Source organism: Melopsittacus undulatus, chromosome 10 (assembly GCF_012275295.1).
Source record: "Melopsittacus undulatus isolate bMelUnd1 chromosome 10, bMelUnd1.mat.Z, whole genome shotgun sequence".
Lineage (NCBI taxonomy): Eukaryota > Metazoa > Chordata > Aves > Psittaciformes > Psittaculidae > Melopsittacus > Melopsittacus undulatus.
Window position 1 is genome coordinate 1,720,526 of NC_047536.1, and position 14,648 is coordinate 1,735,173.

Below are 14,648 nucleotides of genomic sequence, written 5' to 3' on the forward strand. Positions count from 1 at the left end.
CCCATTCTCAGACCAGGTGTTAATATGTCTTGAAGAGCTACCTCAATTTGCTTGATTTATGACAGGGATATAAACTTTTCAGAGCATTCATCTACGTGTTTTCCAAACCTCATATTGTGTGAACTGACCTTTGCCTACATTGGTTTTGTTTCTGTAGTTGATTGCTTAGATCCAACATGCTCCAGCCACGGAGTCTGCGTGAATGGAGAATGTCTCTGCAGCCCAGGCTGGGGTGGAATAAACTGCGAGCTTCCCAGAGCCCAGTGTCCAGACCAGTGCAGTGGGCATGGTTCCTACCTGTCTGACACAGGTCTGTGTAGCTGTGATCCCAACTGGATGGGTCCCGACTGCTCCGTTGGTAAGAACAATACTTTTTCCTGATTTCATAGAATCCCAGGCTGATTTGGGTTGGAAGAGACCTTAAAGCTCACACAGCTCCAACCCCTTCCACTGGAGCAGCTGCTCCATGCCCCTGTGTCCAACCTGGCCTTGAGCACAGCTTCTCTGGGCACCCTGTGCCAGCATCTGAATGCTCACAGGTAACAACTTCTGCCTAAGAGCTCATCCCAATCTCCTCTCTGGCAGGTTAAAGCCATTTCCCCTTTTCCTGTCCCTACAGGCCCTTGTAAAATACTCCTCTCCAGTTTTCTTGTAGTGCCCATTAGGTATTGTAAGACTGTTATATAGTCTCCCCAGCCTTGCAATAATATTCCTATTTTGTTAAAATGTTAATATCTGTGGTGAGTTTGCAATGCACATAATTTAGATGATTGTGTTTGGAACGTGTTTGGTCATGTTTAGTGTGTTGGGAAGAAGTGTGTACATATCTTAGATACTATTTTTTGTGACACTCTTAATTTGGTGCTGCCAGCTGGGGGGCAAGCAGGATGCAGGTTAGGAGTTTGTATTTCATTCTAATGCTGACTCTCATTAGGTCTGAAAAAGCTACTTAAGTGCTTCACATCTCTTACCCAACTGTAGAAAAAACTTCCATAAAGAAAACTTCCATAATTTATAAACGTGTTTATAACATTATAACACTAAAACTGAGTATGTTTTTGGTATGCTTTACCATGCATCAAAATGCTGTTCATTGATGAAAAACATCCCAAAGCAGAAAAATCTCTTTTCAGCTACGGGATACTTTTCCCTTCCCAGTTGTACATGTATGGTTTAAGAAAATGATATGAGTGCAAGAGATTCTAAAAGGCACAACAGTGCAGGCTAAAAAATGTCATCCTCTCCAGACCTACAGTTGTAAAACTTGGTTATTCTGACAGAAGGAGCTAAAGAGAGAGAAAAAAACCCAATACCCAACAGTTTTGACAAGACAGCAAACGTTCTGTTTGTGGGGGAAGAATTCCCTTGAGCCAGAGCTGTAGGGCATAAGCAAGTCTCTCAACATAATATTTACAGTTTTCACACTTTTTCAGTTATTTCTTGAGTTTAATGATTTAGAACACCCCACCAGTGAAGGGAATATCAACATGTGGGGTTTTCAGCTTCCTGCATCAGCAGCCAGAAAAAGTCATGAATGAGAGTTTCACTGTCAGTGTCTTTGGTGATGCATGAGGCAAAGGACCCCACTACATTTCTACAACTTCAGCTGGCAGAGAGCAGTAGAAGAGTTTTTGGAGTGAGACACTGAGTAGCTGACTATGTTAGCAATGGGATTCCAAAAATCTCTTCCTTGAAAGTGTCTTACGAGTCACCCCCAGAGCCCAAGTGACCCTGAATTGTCACTGTTCTCTGCTGAGTGAGTTTTAGGGGAGTTTCAGTCTCATTCTTTGCAAATCCATGTCTGTGTCAAAATCACCAGAGGTCCAGGTTTGGGTAAAATAGAGCTGCGTTCTCCCCTTTTTCACTGCTGCAGGTGTTGAGGAAGCTACCTCTGGAATGGATTTGCATTTGAATGGAGAACGTAGCTCATAGCAGTCTGTCCAGCAACAGCTTTTTAGTATCATTCAGTTTGGTTTTAAGCAGAAGTTAAATGCCAGGTTTAATCAGAATGTGAACAGGCCAGCTTTTGACAGCATATGGTTTTCAGCAACAGCATACCTGTCCTGCTCCCTTTTCCCTTCTTGGCTAGGTTGCTGCTTCCATCCCATTGCCATGATATAAACTAGCTGTAACCTTTATTCTTTTCTCCCCCCAGAAGTGTGCTCTGTGGACTGTGGCACCCACGGGGTATGCATTGGTGGAGCATGTCGATGTGAAGAAGGGTGGACAGGAGAGGCATGTGACCAGCGTGTGTGTCATCCCCGTTGTACGGAGCATGGAACTTGTAAAGATGGGAAATGTGAATGCAGAGAGGGCTGGAATGGGGAGCACTGCACCATTGGTAGGCAAACGACAGGCACCGAAACAGGCACATATTGCTTTCTTTTCATAAATCGTAGAGACATAGTTACTGTTGTGTATTGTAATAGGCTGTTCCTTTAAGGACCCTAGTGCTTTCAAATGGTATCTCTGACTCAGAGTGTGTCGGGTGAAATGCAGAAAGCTCTTGGTATCATTTAAAATCAGTAACAAATTGATTTGCAGAGGAAAAAAAACCCAATAAGAAATTCCACAGCAAATGAATGTTAGTGAGTAAAGATGTAACAAATGGTCCATCACAGTATCATCTGAGCCAAGATTTTCAAACTTAACTAAATATTCCTTTGTGTGAACAGCATCTTTTTAATTTCCTGGGCTGATGCATCAGTGCTCTCCTGCTATTATACATCACATCTGAAACACATCTCCACCATCAGCACACAGAGCAGGGGTCAGCTTGGGGAGGAATAAGTGTTCCTGGTATAACAAAAATAACTCCCTCGCCTTCTCCTGTGCTGTGCTGTGGCAGTGGGCATGGTGTTTGCATATAGACAGTCGCAGCATGAGAGGGCCCGTCAGTAGGGCAGCATGCTGCTGTAGCCTTTCCTAATGGTGTGCTGCTCAGTACAGCACTGGCCTCATGCAGAGTGCCGTGACTAACACGGCTGCAGCTCAGCTGTGATGTGTCAGCCTGGGAAGTTCAAAAAGGTTATACTTACACAAAGCAACAGTGTTCTATCCTCTCAATAACTGTGCTTGAAGATCCATTCTGAAGAGGAATTAACTGTTCCTAAATGGAGTTCTTCATTTTGTCTCCACAAGCAGTCAGGTAGTGTATTTGGATCATTTAGTAAAGTGACTGACAACAAAGGAGAGCATTGTTATTTTCCCTACACTGTAATAAAAAATGGGAAATTCTGAGTGATCACTTCTCTTCTTAGAAGTCTGAGCAAAATAACTTGGAACAAGAGTATCCAGCTCCTGAGACAATGTGAGATTCACACAATTGTATTTTTCTCCAAGGAATATTTGGAGGACTGAGATATACCTTAAAAAAACCCTAGTGACTCCAAAGACAAGGTCATATTGTTTTAACTATCTTAAAGTGGCATGTTTAACAAAAGAATACATCAATTGAGATTTTCGTGGCAATCAGGGACCTTAATGGGACAGTCCTATTACAAGTGAATTGTTATTTCTTTACTTAAAAGTATGGTGAGATTCCTGCATCCCTCAAGCTGTTTTTGTTTGTCATTCCCCTCTGATTTCCTGGCTATACAAACCATTTCTAATACACACGAGTTGGAACTAAAAGTATGCTCATATTGGAAAGAATTAAAAGAGCAAAATGTACATGATTTGGGGGCATATCCTTTGATGTTGTGGTGCTGCATGCTTCCACCACACTATGCTAATACACTTTAAATCAAAGCTTCTTTGACTGAACACTTTGTGACCAGCAGAGATGCAGAGTGGTTTACAATTGGTTTCTGACTTCCATCATATCAACATATCTCTGCTGGATTAATCCAGGCATTTTGTTTTCGTGTTAAATGCTTCCCTGATCCTCACAAAATGCCTAGAACATAAATTTTCTTTGCATTAAGTTGTGTAATAATTGCTTATTTTAAAAGTTGCTGCTTTGCACAAAATTTGTTTTGATTTATCATCTCCTAGTAATATGCCTGTGTTTAGAAGTAATTAGTACATTTAAGGTCTTCATTACTGTGCACATAAAAAGTGTTCTTGTACTGATACCTTGAAAGAATGCTGAAAATTACAAATTGAACTAGTGAACTCTCAAGTGAGATTTTTAGTCTAATTTTAGAGCTGTGAAAGCAGTATTTTCCCTGGTACTGTTACATATTATCTATTCTTTTCAGAGGAAGGGCAATACTGCTAACATGGTTAAAATATGCATAGTCTTTTTTTGTTTGGTATGTATTAGATAGATTTCCTTGAAATTGAAAGTGGGTCTTCCTATGGCAAAGATGGGACTATGGCAAAAAAAATCAGGTTTGCCCTTGTAGTTATTGTATATAAAGTTTGTACAGTCAGAAGTTGCCTGCAGACAGATACCCTGTGACAGGCCTGTATGGGTAGGAAGTTCCATACTCTCATCTCATGAGGCCTGATTGTGAGGCCATTCACAGGAGCACAGAGCATGATGCCAGAAATGGAGTGCAGTTCAGAGAGACAGCTCAGTTTAATCCCGCTGGTTCATGTTATGTGGGGCTGAAACAGAGAGAGTTTGGAGGATAAGGCTGGTAAAAGTAATTTTGGTCAGTATTTGTACAAAAAATGCTAGGAAATAGCACTGGATAATTTGTGCTTAGAGTGAATCAAAAGCAAGGATCAGTTGCTCAAGATGTTTTAAATGTTAGTGTGAAAGGGGCTTAAAGTTTACGGAAACTCATTTTAATGTAGAGATTTCCCTCAATGGTTTTACTTTCAGCTGACAGGTTGACAGACTATTTAATATCAGAATTACTCACTGAGGAGTGTCCACCTAAAAAGATAACATTGAGAAATGCAAATCTGCAGCCTCTTGAAGTCAGTAGAAAAACTTGCTTTGATTTCAGTGGCTTCAGGCAAAGTCCACTGAAAACAAGTTGATTTAATTTGTGAGGAAAAAATACAGGTTTCTATATACAAACCAAAATGCTTTTTTTTTCTTTGTCTTTCTTTACTAGTTTCACATATTAAGAAGTCAGTGGAAAAGAAATCATTATAGTGACCTGCAGGTATCCAACCACTCAGGATATTTTACTCTGTTTAGTATCAAATTAGGCCTTTGTATAGAAACATGACAGGTTGTATACTCTTTGGAGTGTCAGTGTTGAGTATCTAAGCTCAAAACACGTAACAAAACCACAGTTTCTCTCTGCAGTACTTAAAACACTGTGAACAGTCTCCCTGAATGCCACTATTAGCTGAGTGTTCACAAGCTGTTTGAGCAAAGCAGCTTTTACCCACGTGCACCAACAGAATGACATATAAGAATCAGAGAATGCAAATTCCACATTGCACAGATCTTGATAAATCTCTATCTAAATAATTGAAAAATGCAAGGGGTGGTGTGTGCTCTTGCTCAGATACTGTATGCAGCAGAGCAGAACTCTACACCAGGCGCTACATTTCACTTTGCTACTTCAGGTAAGAAGAAAGATTGCTTACTGGAGTGATGATAAAGAAAATGAATCTTTTCCCAGTGCAAAAATAGACCTGTCAGGATATGTTTATTAAGTGATTACTATTCATTGATTGCAATTATGGAGGAAGTTACAACTATATAATAGAGCGTAATGTAGAGAAGGAAAAAAATATTGGAAAACTAATAACAAAGCAAATGACTAAGGTATAGCAGTTGCTAAATCTTGAACCAATTTCATGCTGGAATTTTATGATGGAGGATTTAGCTCTTGAATTATCTGGATGTTGTTAAAGCTGTTACAGAACAGATCTGTTACTGTCACTGAAAATAATATTTAGATGTTTCAAATTGTTTTTAAAGTGTGGTTGAGAATCTTTTCCATACATACGGTCAGGATAGTACACTGAGGAAAGTGTGATATATGCAGAGGTCTTTTAAAACAGTCAAAAATACCATTTTAAAAGTTTAACTCCCTCTGTTATTCATATTGCTGCAGCATGAAATACAACTCTTCTTAAGTCATTGGTAAAAATCTTGCTGTGAGACCAGTGAAATAAGGGTTTAATTCTAAATATTTAAGAGTAAAATGTGGAAGTCTGCAAACATATAAGGTGAGCTTTCACGGGAAGGAGATATATGAGGTTTTCTTGGTGGAATCTGTCATATTCCCAAAGCTTTACTCTTATCTGCTCACATACTACATTAGATGTCGGTTAAGCATTCCTGCTTCCAGATAGTAAGTGGCAAAAGGTTGTAGTCAAGGCTATTTAATAGTAAATGAGCTATCCCTGCCTTGACAGCAGTAGAAGCTGAACCTCCAGCTATGTAGCTCCTAGGAAAGCACAGACAGGGTGAGGTGTGCACCTCTGCAGACTCTGTTTAGAACTGATTAGGTCAGAAAAGGCCCTTGAGATCATTGAGTCCAACCATAAACCCAACACAGTTTTGGCCTTGCTGCAGCTCTTTGGAATCTAACTCCAGAGGTGGGGATCTGCCCTGAGCCCTTGGGCTCTCTACTGAAAATGTCAAATGGTAGGACACGTTCCTTAGTAAAAAAGGGATCTGGAAATCTGTGTTAGCCCTATGCCTTACTTTCTATGTTCCCCTGTTCCCAGGGCCTTGAATAAAGAGGCAAGAATGTGAAGAACCAGGATCCTTTGGGAAATAACCTAAAATTTTCAGATACATAAAAACATGGGATAACAGAGAGGACTCCCTGTCCAGGGTGACTGAGATAAGAAGTTCAAGTTATGGTATGGGAGGTGTGAGTTGTGTGTTAGGAAAAACCTTGTAAGGTAACTGGAAAACAGCAAGTTGTGGAATCCTCATCAACGGAGCTTTTAAATACAAATTAGACAAAGCTCTGTCAGGAACAGCAGAGGTAATTTATCCTCTTATGCTGACTAGAAAGTCATTGAACTATATGAGTTTTCTTCCAGTCTGTTTTGAAGTGAGGAGTAAGCATTCGTTCCAAGTACTGTATTTTATAATGGCCTATGGTAAGATTTGTACTGTCATCCCCTTTAAGAATCTAAGGCTGCTCTTTCTTAGGAGTAAATCGATCATTTATCCAACCAAGGAGACTGATCTGTGTGTTCTGTATTGCAGAACAATGGGTTGTTAATGTATATATTGAGCCATTCTGAAACTTCCAAACAAAGAGCAAACATTACACCCAGTAGGTAAATACTTCAGATCCTCACCCTTCAAAGCACCAAGACTCACCTAACTGCACTCTGGGGGGATGCTATTCCACCTCTGATTGTACTAAAACAAATGCTTACTAAACTCCACACACACCCCTCCCTGAGTGTTTTGGGATGACTTTGCCCTTTTCAGCTTTCACTCATGTTTTTGTCAGCTGGAAGGAATAGCACATATAAAGTGCAAAGGTGTAGATTTTCATCTTCCCATGAAGTCAATAATCAATAGAAACATTAATAATGCACCAATGTGTTATCTTTGGATACAGCAGGATATTTTTGTCCAGGATAATGTTCTCTATGTAAAACATTTTTTCCTCTACTACTGATTTTTCTTGTTGTAATTACAACAGTAATGACTCAAAGATGAGGCAATTTTCAGGAGAGATGGAAAGTGTGTGGGAGGAGACAGAGGAAAGCCATCGGATCTGACAAAGAGCAATTTAGAAGGAGCTGGATGTATTAGACTTCTCTGATGCACTTCTAGCTTAAAATTAATCTGTAACAGTTTATAACCTATCAAGGCATAAAAACCCCTCTAATGACACTGGCAGAAATGTAGATTGCATGCTCTGGAGAAGGAGGGATACATCTTTTCATTTCATTTGGAAGATGCATAGAATATTTGAGTCATGACCACTTTCGATTGCTGATGATATAGAAATATGTTGGTAATATATATGTTCAAAAATGTTAGAGACATTGGCTGTACCTGCAGATTCAAGTTCATCACCTGTACAGTACAGTTATACTCTTGTCTTTTGCACCTGGTAGCAGGTTTCATGATAAGCACATCTGTGATGCTGTCATTTAGGTATGTGGTGTCCAGCTTTCATGTGATGGTTTCCCCCATGCGTGTCTCCAGCAAAGCAGGAGAACAGCAGATGCCTCATAAAGTAATCTAAGAGATCCTCAATAATTTCTATCATTCTCTGCACGCAATTTACATTTCCTTCATGCAAGCAGAGAGAGGCTCATCAGGTAGTTTTCCTTACCTGAAGTTTTCCTTACATGACCAAAGTGACACTTTGGTCATGTATGTTGTATCATATTACATATTACATCATATTACATCATATTACAACATATTACATCATATTACACCATATTACACTGTATAACCAAACCCAAGGAAATGCACTGGTCAGTTAGACAAGTAGTCGTCTAGTCCAAAGTCACCGTGCTTCAGTAGAGATGTGGGTTCTGGTAAAGAGGCAATTGGGCGTTTCTTCCTGGAAACATGATGCTTTTGGTCCTTTCCAGATACATTTCTATTGGGGTTCTTTGTTGTTTTGTGAACATGTCATCTTTTATTTCACCTGCAGAATTCTGCATTTGGAGATGAAATCTCTCGAGCTGCCAGATTACACACAGTGTAAATAGCTCTTGGTTTGGATTTTTGGTTTGGATTTGTAACTTTGTAAATTACTATTCCAATAACTAAAATATACATTGCTAATTTTGTTTATAAAGGATGAGTACACTTCCTGAACAATTTCTGTAGCACTAAGGAATCCAAAACTACCATATGCATCCTCTTAACTTTATCATAGCTGAGCAAGATAGCCGACAATATATATTTGGAAGGAAATATTCTAGGTAGAGACTTGTATAGAGTGAGAGTGGTTTGACTTTCAGGGAATTTAGAAACAGAATTCCTTTGCAGAATTTACACAGGGCAGCTGGGGATCTTTTTTGGCTAAAAGGCAAGCTTATTCATGAGGAAGAACTTTCCTGTTTGCATTCATTGCTGAAGGCTTCCTGTAAATGATTGAAATATGTCACAGTGCAGTGTTGAAACCCTTGAGTGGCTTTTCTTCTTTCTCTTTGTATAGGATATTTGCAGAACATGACCTTACTTCTTCCCTTTCTAGCCCAAAAATTTAATGAGCATTTTTTCAGCAAGGCTTCCTGCATTTTGTCTGGCACTTAAAAGATGCACCCAGCAGATACTGGTGAATAGTTTCCTAAAGTAAAATCTGATTTCTTTTTTTCCTCCTTTTGGAGGGGCTTCACCATGAGTTATATTGATTTTCCAGCCAATTCTTGAACTCTTAAAAGACCACAAAAAGAGGGGGAAGGCAATCAATCAGGCAGCTGATCTAACTTTTGAAAGGGCAAAGCTGATTTTGCTGTTCATAGGAGTATTCCCAGCATCAGGCAATCTTCTCTTCTTCCACAGATAATGTTTTCTGTGTTATTTTGTACCCTGTGGTGTCAAGCACAGCTTCAGTAAGTGAGTGAATTACATGGTGTTGCTGGATACGAAACAACAGACGTGGGAATGCTTGTGAGAGGTCAGCGACATAGATTGTATAGAGATAGAAGGTAGTATCAGATCTTGAGAAATATATATGTATATACATATAAATAATATTTAGACTTCCTCAGAAACAAACACAAAAGAGAACAATATCTTCCCATCCTTTTGAGTCCTGCTGATAGTGATCTTGTTAAAGATACCTTTCCTTTAATAGCTTTCATTCTTGCTTATACATTCTCAAGGTATAATTCTTATAACTTCAATTTTAGTTTCACGTAATATTTCATGCTTGAAGATGCAAATACAGCCAAATGTGTTTCGTCTGACTGCTGCAAACTCTATGGAATAACAATTCAGACACAAGGCTTTACCTTTTCAGCTTCCTGTCAATTTAGTATCAAATTAACAGTAGGATGCATTAGAAGTTAGAAGCTTGTCTTCCTAAGATACTTGATGCTTTTGAAATTCTCTACTTAATATTTTCTCAGTTTAATGTTGTATTAAAAATATTAATGCCAGAAAGAAAAAGGAAATAATAGTGTCAGTAGCATCTCTGAAGTGTCAGTGCAGGATTTTGCTGTGTGATCTACTTGGGGCTTTGGGGAAAAAATGAAACTGTTGAAAGCTTTCTCTTTAAACTGTCAGTTATCTGCTATGCAGCAGCTACTCACTGAGGATGAAATACACTGATGTTGAATATTGATACATCCTTCTTTCACTAAAAGCTCTACTCAGGCAATTTTGAAAAGATCTTAAGGATGGAATACAGGGCCATGTTCAGGTACCGGCTATGAGGTATCCTGAGCCATTCTCATTGAACAAAGGTTTTACAAAATAGATGTTATTCGGCTCTTTTCTCTTGTTCTTTCTTTCCACCCCTATTCTGACCTGCTTAGGAAATGCTTATTAAGTTAATCTTGCTTCTGGAGATTATTCTTGTAGGTGGCCTCAGTCTATTTCATTTTAGATATAGTCTATTTATATATACAAAAAGAAGCAAAGTTTTCTGTGCAACATATATAATCATGTAATAAGGATTATGTATCTCATATGCATCTCATTTGCCCAAAGAAATTACAACCACTAGATAACGGCAATGTAAGAGCTAAATACAAATGTACGTATTCTTGAAAACATTCAGGTCTGAGAACATGGTCCATGTTCATCTCTGGATGCTGAAAGTGCAGGTAGTTGGAGTAATACCTGAGTCATTATTACCTGATCTATAGCTGCCATGAAAATTGTAACTAGGTGTGTAGATCTCTGCAGTCTCCAGCACGTACTACTGTAGTGTTTTCAGTGATACAGTATTGATTGACATGTAATTGCTCATCTCATTCTGTCACACCCATGCTGGGATAGAGACAAAGCAGTACTGGTGTCTTATTAATCTACCAGCAGTTCACAGTCATAGAACTAAAAGCCAAAGGAAAAGTGGGACATGAGAAATTAAGGTTACTGTATTTATCCTCATTTTCTCTTCAGTCAGTTCTACAGGAGTAGAACAGGAAGGATATTCATGGTCCAGCTATTCCTTGAAGACTGTAAAATCTGAGAGATGACCCTTAGCACTGAGTGTTACACACTTAAGTATTTCACAACAAGCACGTACCTCTTGTAAACCCTTAAGCAGTTTTCCTGGAAAAGTAGCAACTTCTGCTTTCACAAAGACTTCAGTGTGACATGAATCATAACGTTATCCCTAATGAAAATGTAGGCAGAGGTGACATGTCCGTCTGCTTATGTAAAGCTCTGCTCCCTCCCATTCTACTACAAAGATACTTTTACTCCTGCCTTACTGTAATGAGGCTGTTCTATGGCCCATGACTGATATCTAACATCTGGCAGTCGTTGCCTTTTCCTGTGATGTCTCATTGGTTATTGGGAGCCATGCAGTGAGTCCCAGATGTTCAAGTGTAAAAGAGTTTCTGCATTCTCTCAAACATGGTTTATATAATGGCACCTGAGTCCTACCCAACTCATTTGTATTTTCTCTGCTGTACAATGCTTTTTAAAAGGCTGTGGGTTTTCTGCACTCTGTGAGTAGGGAACCATAATTTTGTCAAACTTCCAGTCAATGGCTTACTGCTTTTCCTAATCCCATTGTGGTTTTAGTTTCTATTCACAGTTTTTAACAGCATGGGACAGGTTGATTCACTCGGCATCAAGAGACTATGGCCTGCTTTTAAAATGCTGTAAAATAAGATACCATACACAACAGCAACAAGGAAAGGTTTAAGTGTTCCTTCCTAAATGTTCTGGAATTATTAGGGTAGACTGAACTACGTGAGCTGATAGTGAAATTTCATATAATTAGACTTTTAACATCTTAATATATCTTTTACAGAAACCCAGAACAAGGAAAGATGGTTCTCTTCTGTATTCATGCCAGTTAATTACACAATTGCAGGTGAGAATTTTTTAGGTAGATGTTCAAAGAGTAAAGTTACTGATGAGTGTGACAGATGAGTAAGATTCATAATGCATCTAGGCCAAATATGTTTTAATTTGCCTTCAAACAGGCAGTTTTTCAGAGCATTGAACAACTGAGCTTAGGAGCCACAGTGCATCAAGATGCAGTCCCTGTTGTGAAGGAAATAGTAGTGATAATAGGTTTGTTATCTAAGAAAAAACCTAATGGTGTAGTCATAATTAAAACCCATTCTTTTTAATTAAAAACTAAATCAGGTTGTAATGAAAAATATTACTAGGTTGTGATTTTGGGCTAGAAACAACACTTAGAGGGCAATTACCAAAAGAACAAATTAAAAACAAAAAAAAAAGGCAAACAAGCAGTTTAGGAATAGCAAGTTTACCTGGTAGAACATTGTGATTTATTGATCTTAAAAGCATTACTGCTTCAAACACTGTAATCTTCCAATAGTTGGACTCAAAAGGGATTGCTGAGCTGCTCTTAGAATGAGTTACAAACAGCTCTGAAGATACTTTTGTAAATTCAGTGTGCACAAACACAAACCCCTCAATGTCCCAGAAGATGCTGATTCTCTTAAAACCAGAGACACATTAGTACAGATGAGAGAACTGACTTTTTGTTTTAGCCACTGGGAATACCAGACAGTAGAACTCGGTTCCTAATGTAGCATGTTGCCATCCACTTTGCAGCACATTTTAAACATAAACTGTTCTGACTTCTTTGCTTTCCAGTTAATAAAGCAAGGCAAAATGTGTACATGCTGGGTTACGGATCACCTCTCTCTGAAATTAATAGAGGAACTAGCATTATAACTTACAGGTTTACAATGGAAGATAGTGTGTCTAGAATGAAGCACTTATAGAAATAGAAGCTGGGTGTATCTTCCCTGTATTCTCTAAGTTTTAAATTGCAGAATCCCCTGCATTTGAACAACAAAAATGTTACTGAAAGCAGGGAGCCGTGGATTATTATTTACTGCTGAAAAGTGGAAGCACAACATGAATTTGTTAAGTGATAACAGATTCTGATTTATTTTACTCCTTACATTACTTTTTCCAGGCTAATTTGTCACAGTACAGGAAAGGCAATAGCAATGTGCCTTTTCTGTTTTCAAACAGGCAAAACAAGAAAAAAGATGTTTTAGGCTTAAGACAGAAAATCACTGCATAGAACTTTGTTACGAATATGAAATGAGGGTTGACATTGCTCACCATGCAGCATTGTTAATAGATAGCTGACTGGGGGGGAGGGAGGGAAGTATAGTGGCACACATTTGTAGATCCAATCCATCTTTTTGTTGTCTTCTTTGGAAACTAGGAGTAAAATTGCTTTTTGTTGCAGCCTCCCTTGGATCGTTATTAATTGATTCTTTATCATGAAACCAATCCATACATATCTTCATTGTGTCCTGTGAATATTTGAACCTTCTTTTCCCTCCAAATAAGTCAGAAATATTGATTTAGAATGGAGGAAGCTTTCCATATTTGAGAACAGGTTATTAGAGTCAAGGTCACTCTGTGTGTGAATGCTGAGAGGGCAATAGTTTCTTGAAGGAGATACTAGGTCAGTGTTACAATACAGAAAATGTTAAGCTTGTGTAAATTGCTTCTGCAGTATTCTGCTTCAGAGCCAGTTATGAACCAGAAGTCTAAGCAACATATATGCTGTGTTACTCCTGAGTGTGTAACTAGAGAGCTTAAGGGGAAATGTAAAAATCTATCTAGAAGCCTAAGCATTGGCTTGCAGTTGCAGCTTTCCTTAATTCAGATCCAGAGGGACCTGTAAATGTTGTAAGTTTGATACTTTCCCGTTGGAATCTATTGTTATATATTTGTCGTGGTTTAAACTAAGTCTGCACAGTTCGCTCACTCACTCCTCCCCTTGCTCTCCCAGCTCCTGGAGAGTTAGGAAGGAGAATCCAAAGAATGTAGCTCCCACGGGTTGAGATAAGAACAGTTTAATAACTAAGGTATAACACAAATCACTACTGCTACTACTACTACAAATAATAATGATAAAGCCAATAACAAGTGAAGAGAATACAACATCTCACCAGCCACTGACCCATAACCACCCTGCCCAACCGAGCACCAACTGATACCTCCTCCATCCCCCCAGAGCTCCAGCCCTTCCGGGTCTCTCCCCGTTACATCCTGGACATAATGTGCTATGGTATGGAATACCTCTTTGGCCAGCCTGGGTCAGGTGTCCTGTCTCTCCTTCCTAGCAGAGCATGAGCTCAGAAAAGGCCTTGGACAAACCAAACCTTTGAGCAGTAACTCAAAACATACTTGCTATCAGCAACCGTTCTCAGCCCGAAAGTCAAAACACAGACTGCACCAGCTACCAAGGAGGAGAAAAATGACTGCTACTGCTCAAACCAGGGCAGTATTCTATAACAATTTTGTTTGCTTATAGGCTGAAGAAAAAAGTGAACAAAAGTTGGTCAGGCTCTCCCTGCCCTGTAATTTCAAGCAGTAGTCCATATACTTTAAATAAATACTTAATTATATAAAAAAATCACTCAGCAACCTCTATGGATACACTGAAGTCTCTTCTGAAGTTGTTAATATTTTAATTCCACATAAAATGTTGTTAAAACAAACACAGTGTTTATTAAAACCAGATTATTTCCTTTAAGTTTCCAATCTTCCATACACAAGGAATTCAGTGAGTCTGTCTTCTTTGACCAGTATGTGTATTTCTAGTTAGCATGAAATTCCTAATACCCTTATTACCTAATTTAAAAGTGTTACTGCATGGAAAGTTTTAAGT

General features: G+C 38.8%; 1 protein-coding gene across 3 annotated transcripts in view; it reads left to right on the forward strand.

Moving 5' to 3' along the window:
• Nucleotides 1-14,648, forward strand: part of TENM2 (teneurin transmembrane protein 2) — a 509,002-nt gene that overhangs the window by 428,004 nt on the left and 66,350 nt on the right. For 2 of the 3 annotated variants that reach the window (XM_034066670.1, XM_034066671.1), the window contains 2 exons: nucleotides 158-358; nucleotides 2,156-2,368. In XM_034066670.1, the coding sequence (XP_033922561.1) occupies nucleotides 158-358; nucleotides 2,156-2,368 (414 nt within the window). The remainder of the gene's footprint in view (nucleotides 1-157; nucleotides 359-2,155; nucleotides 2,369-14,648) is intronic. The other variant, XM_034066672.1, reaches the window with a different exon arrangement.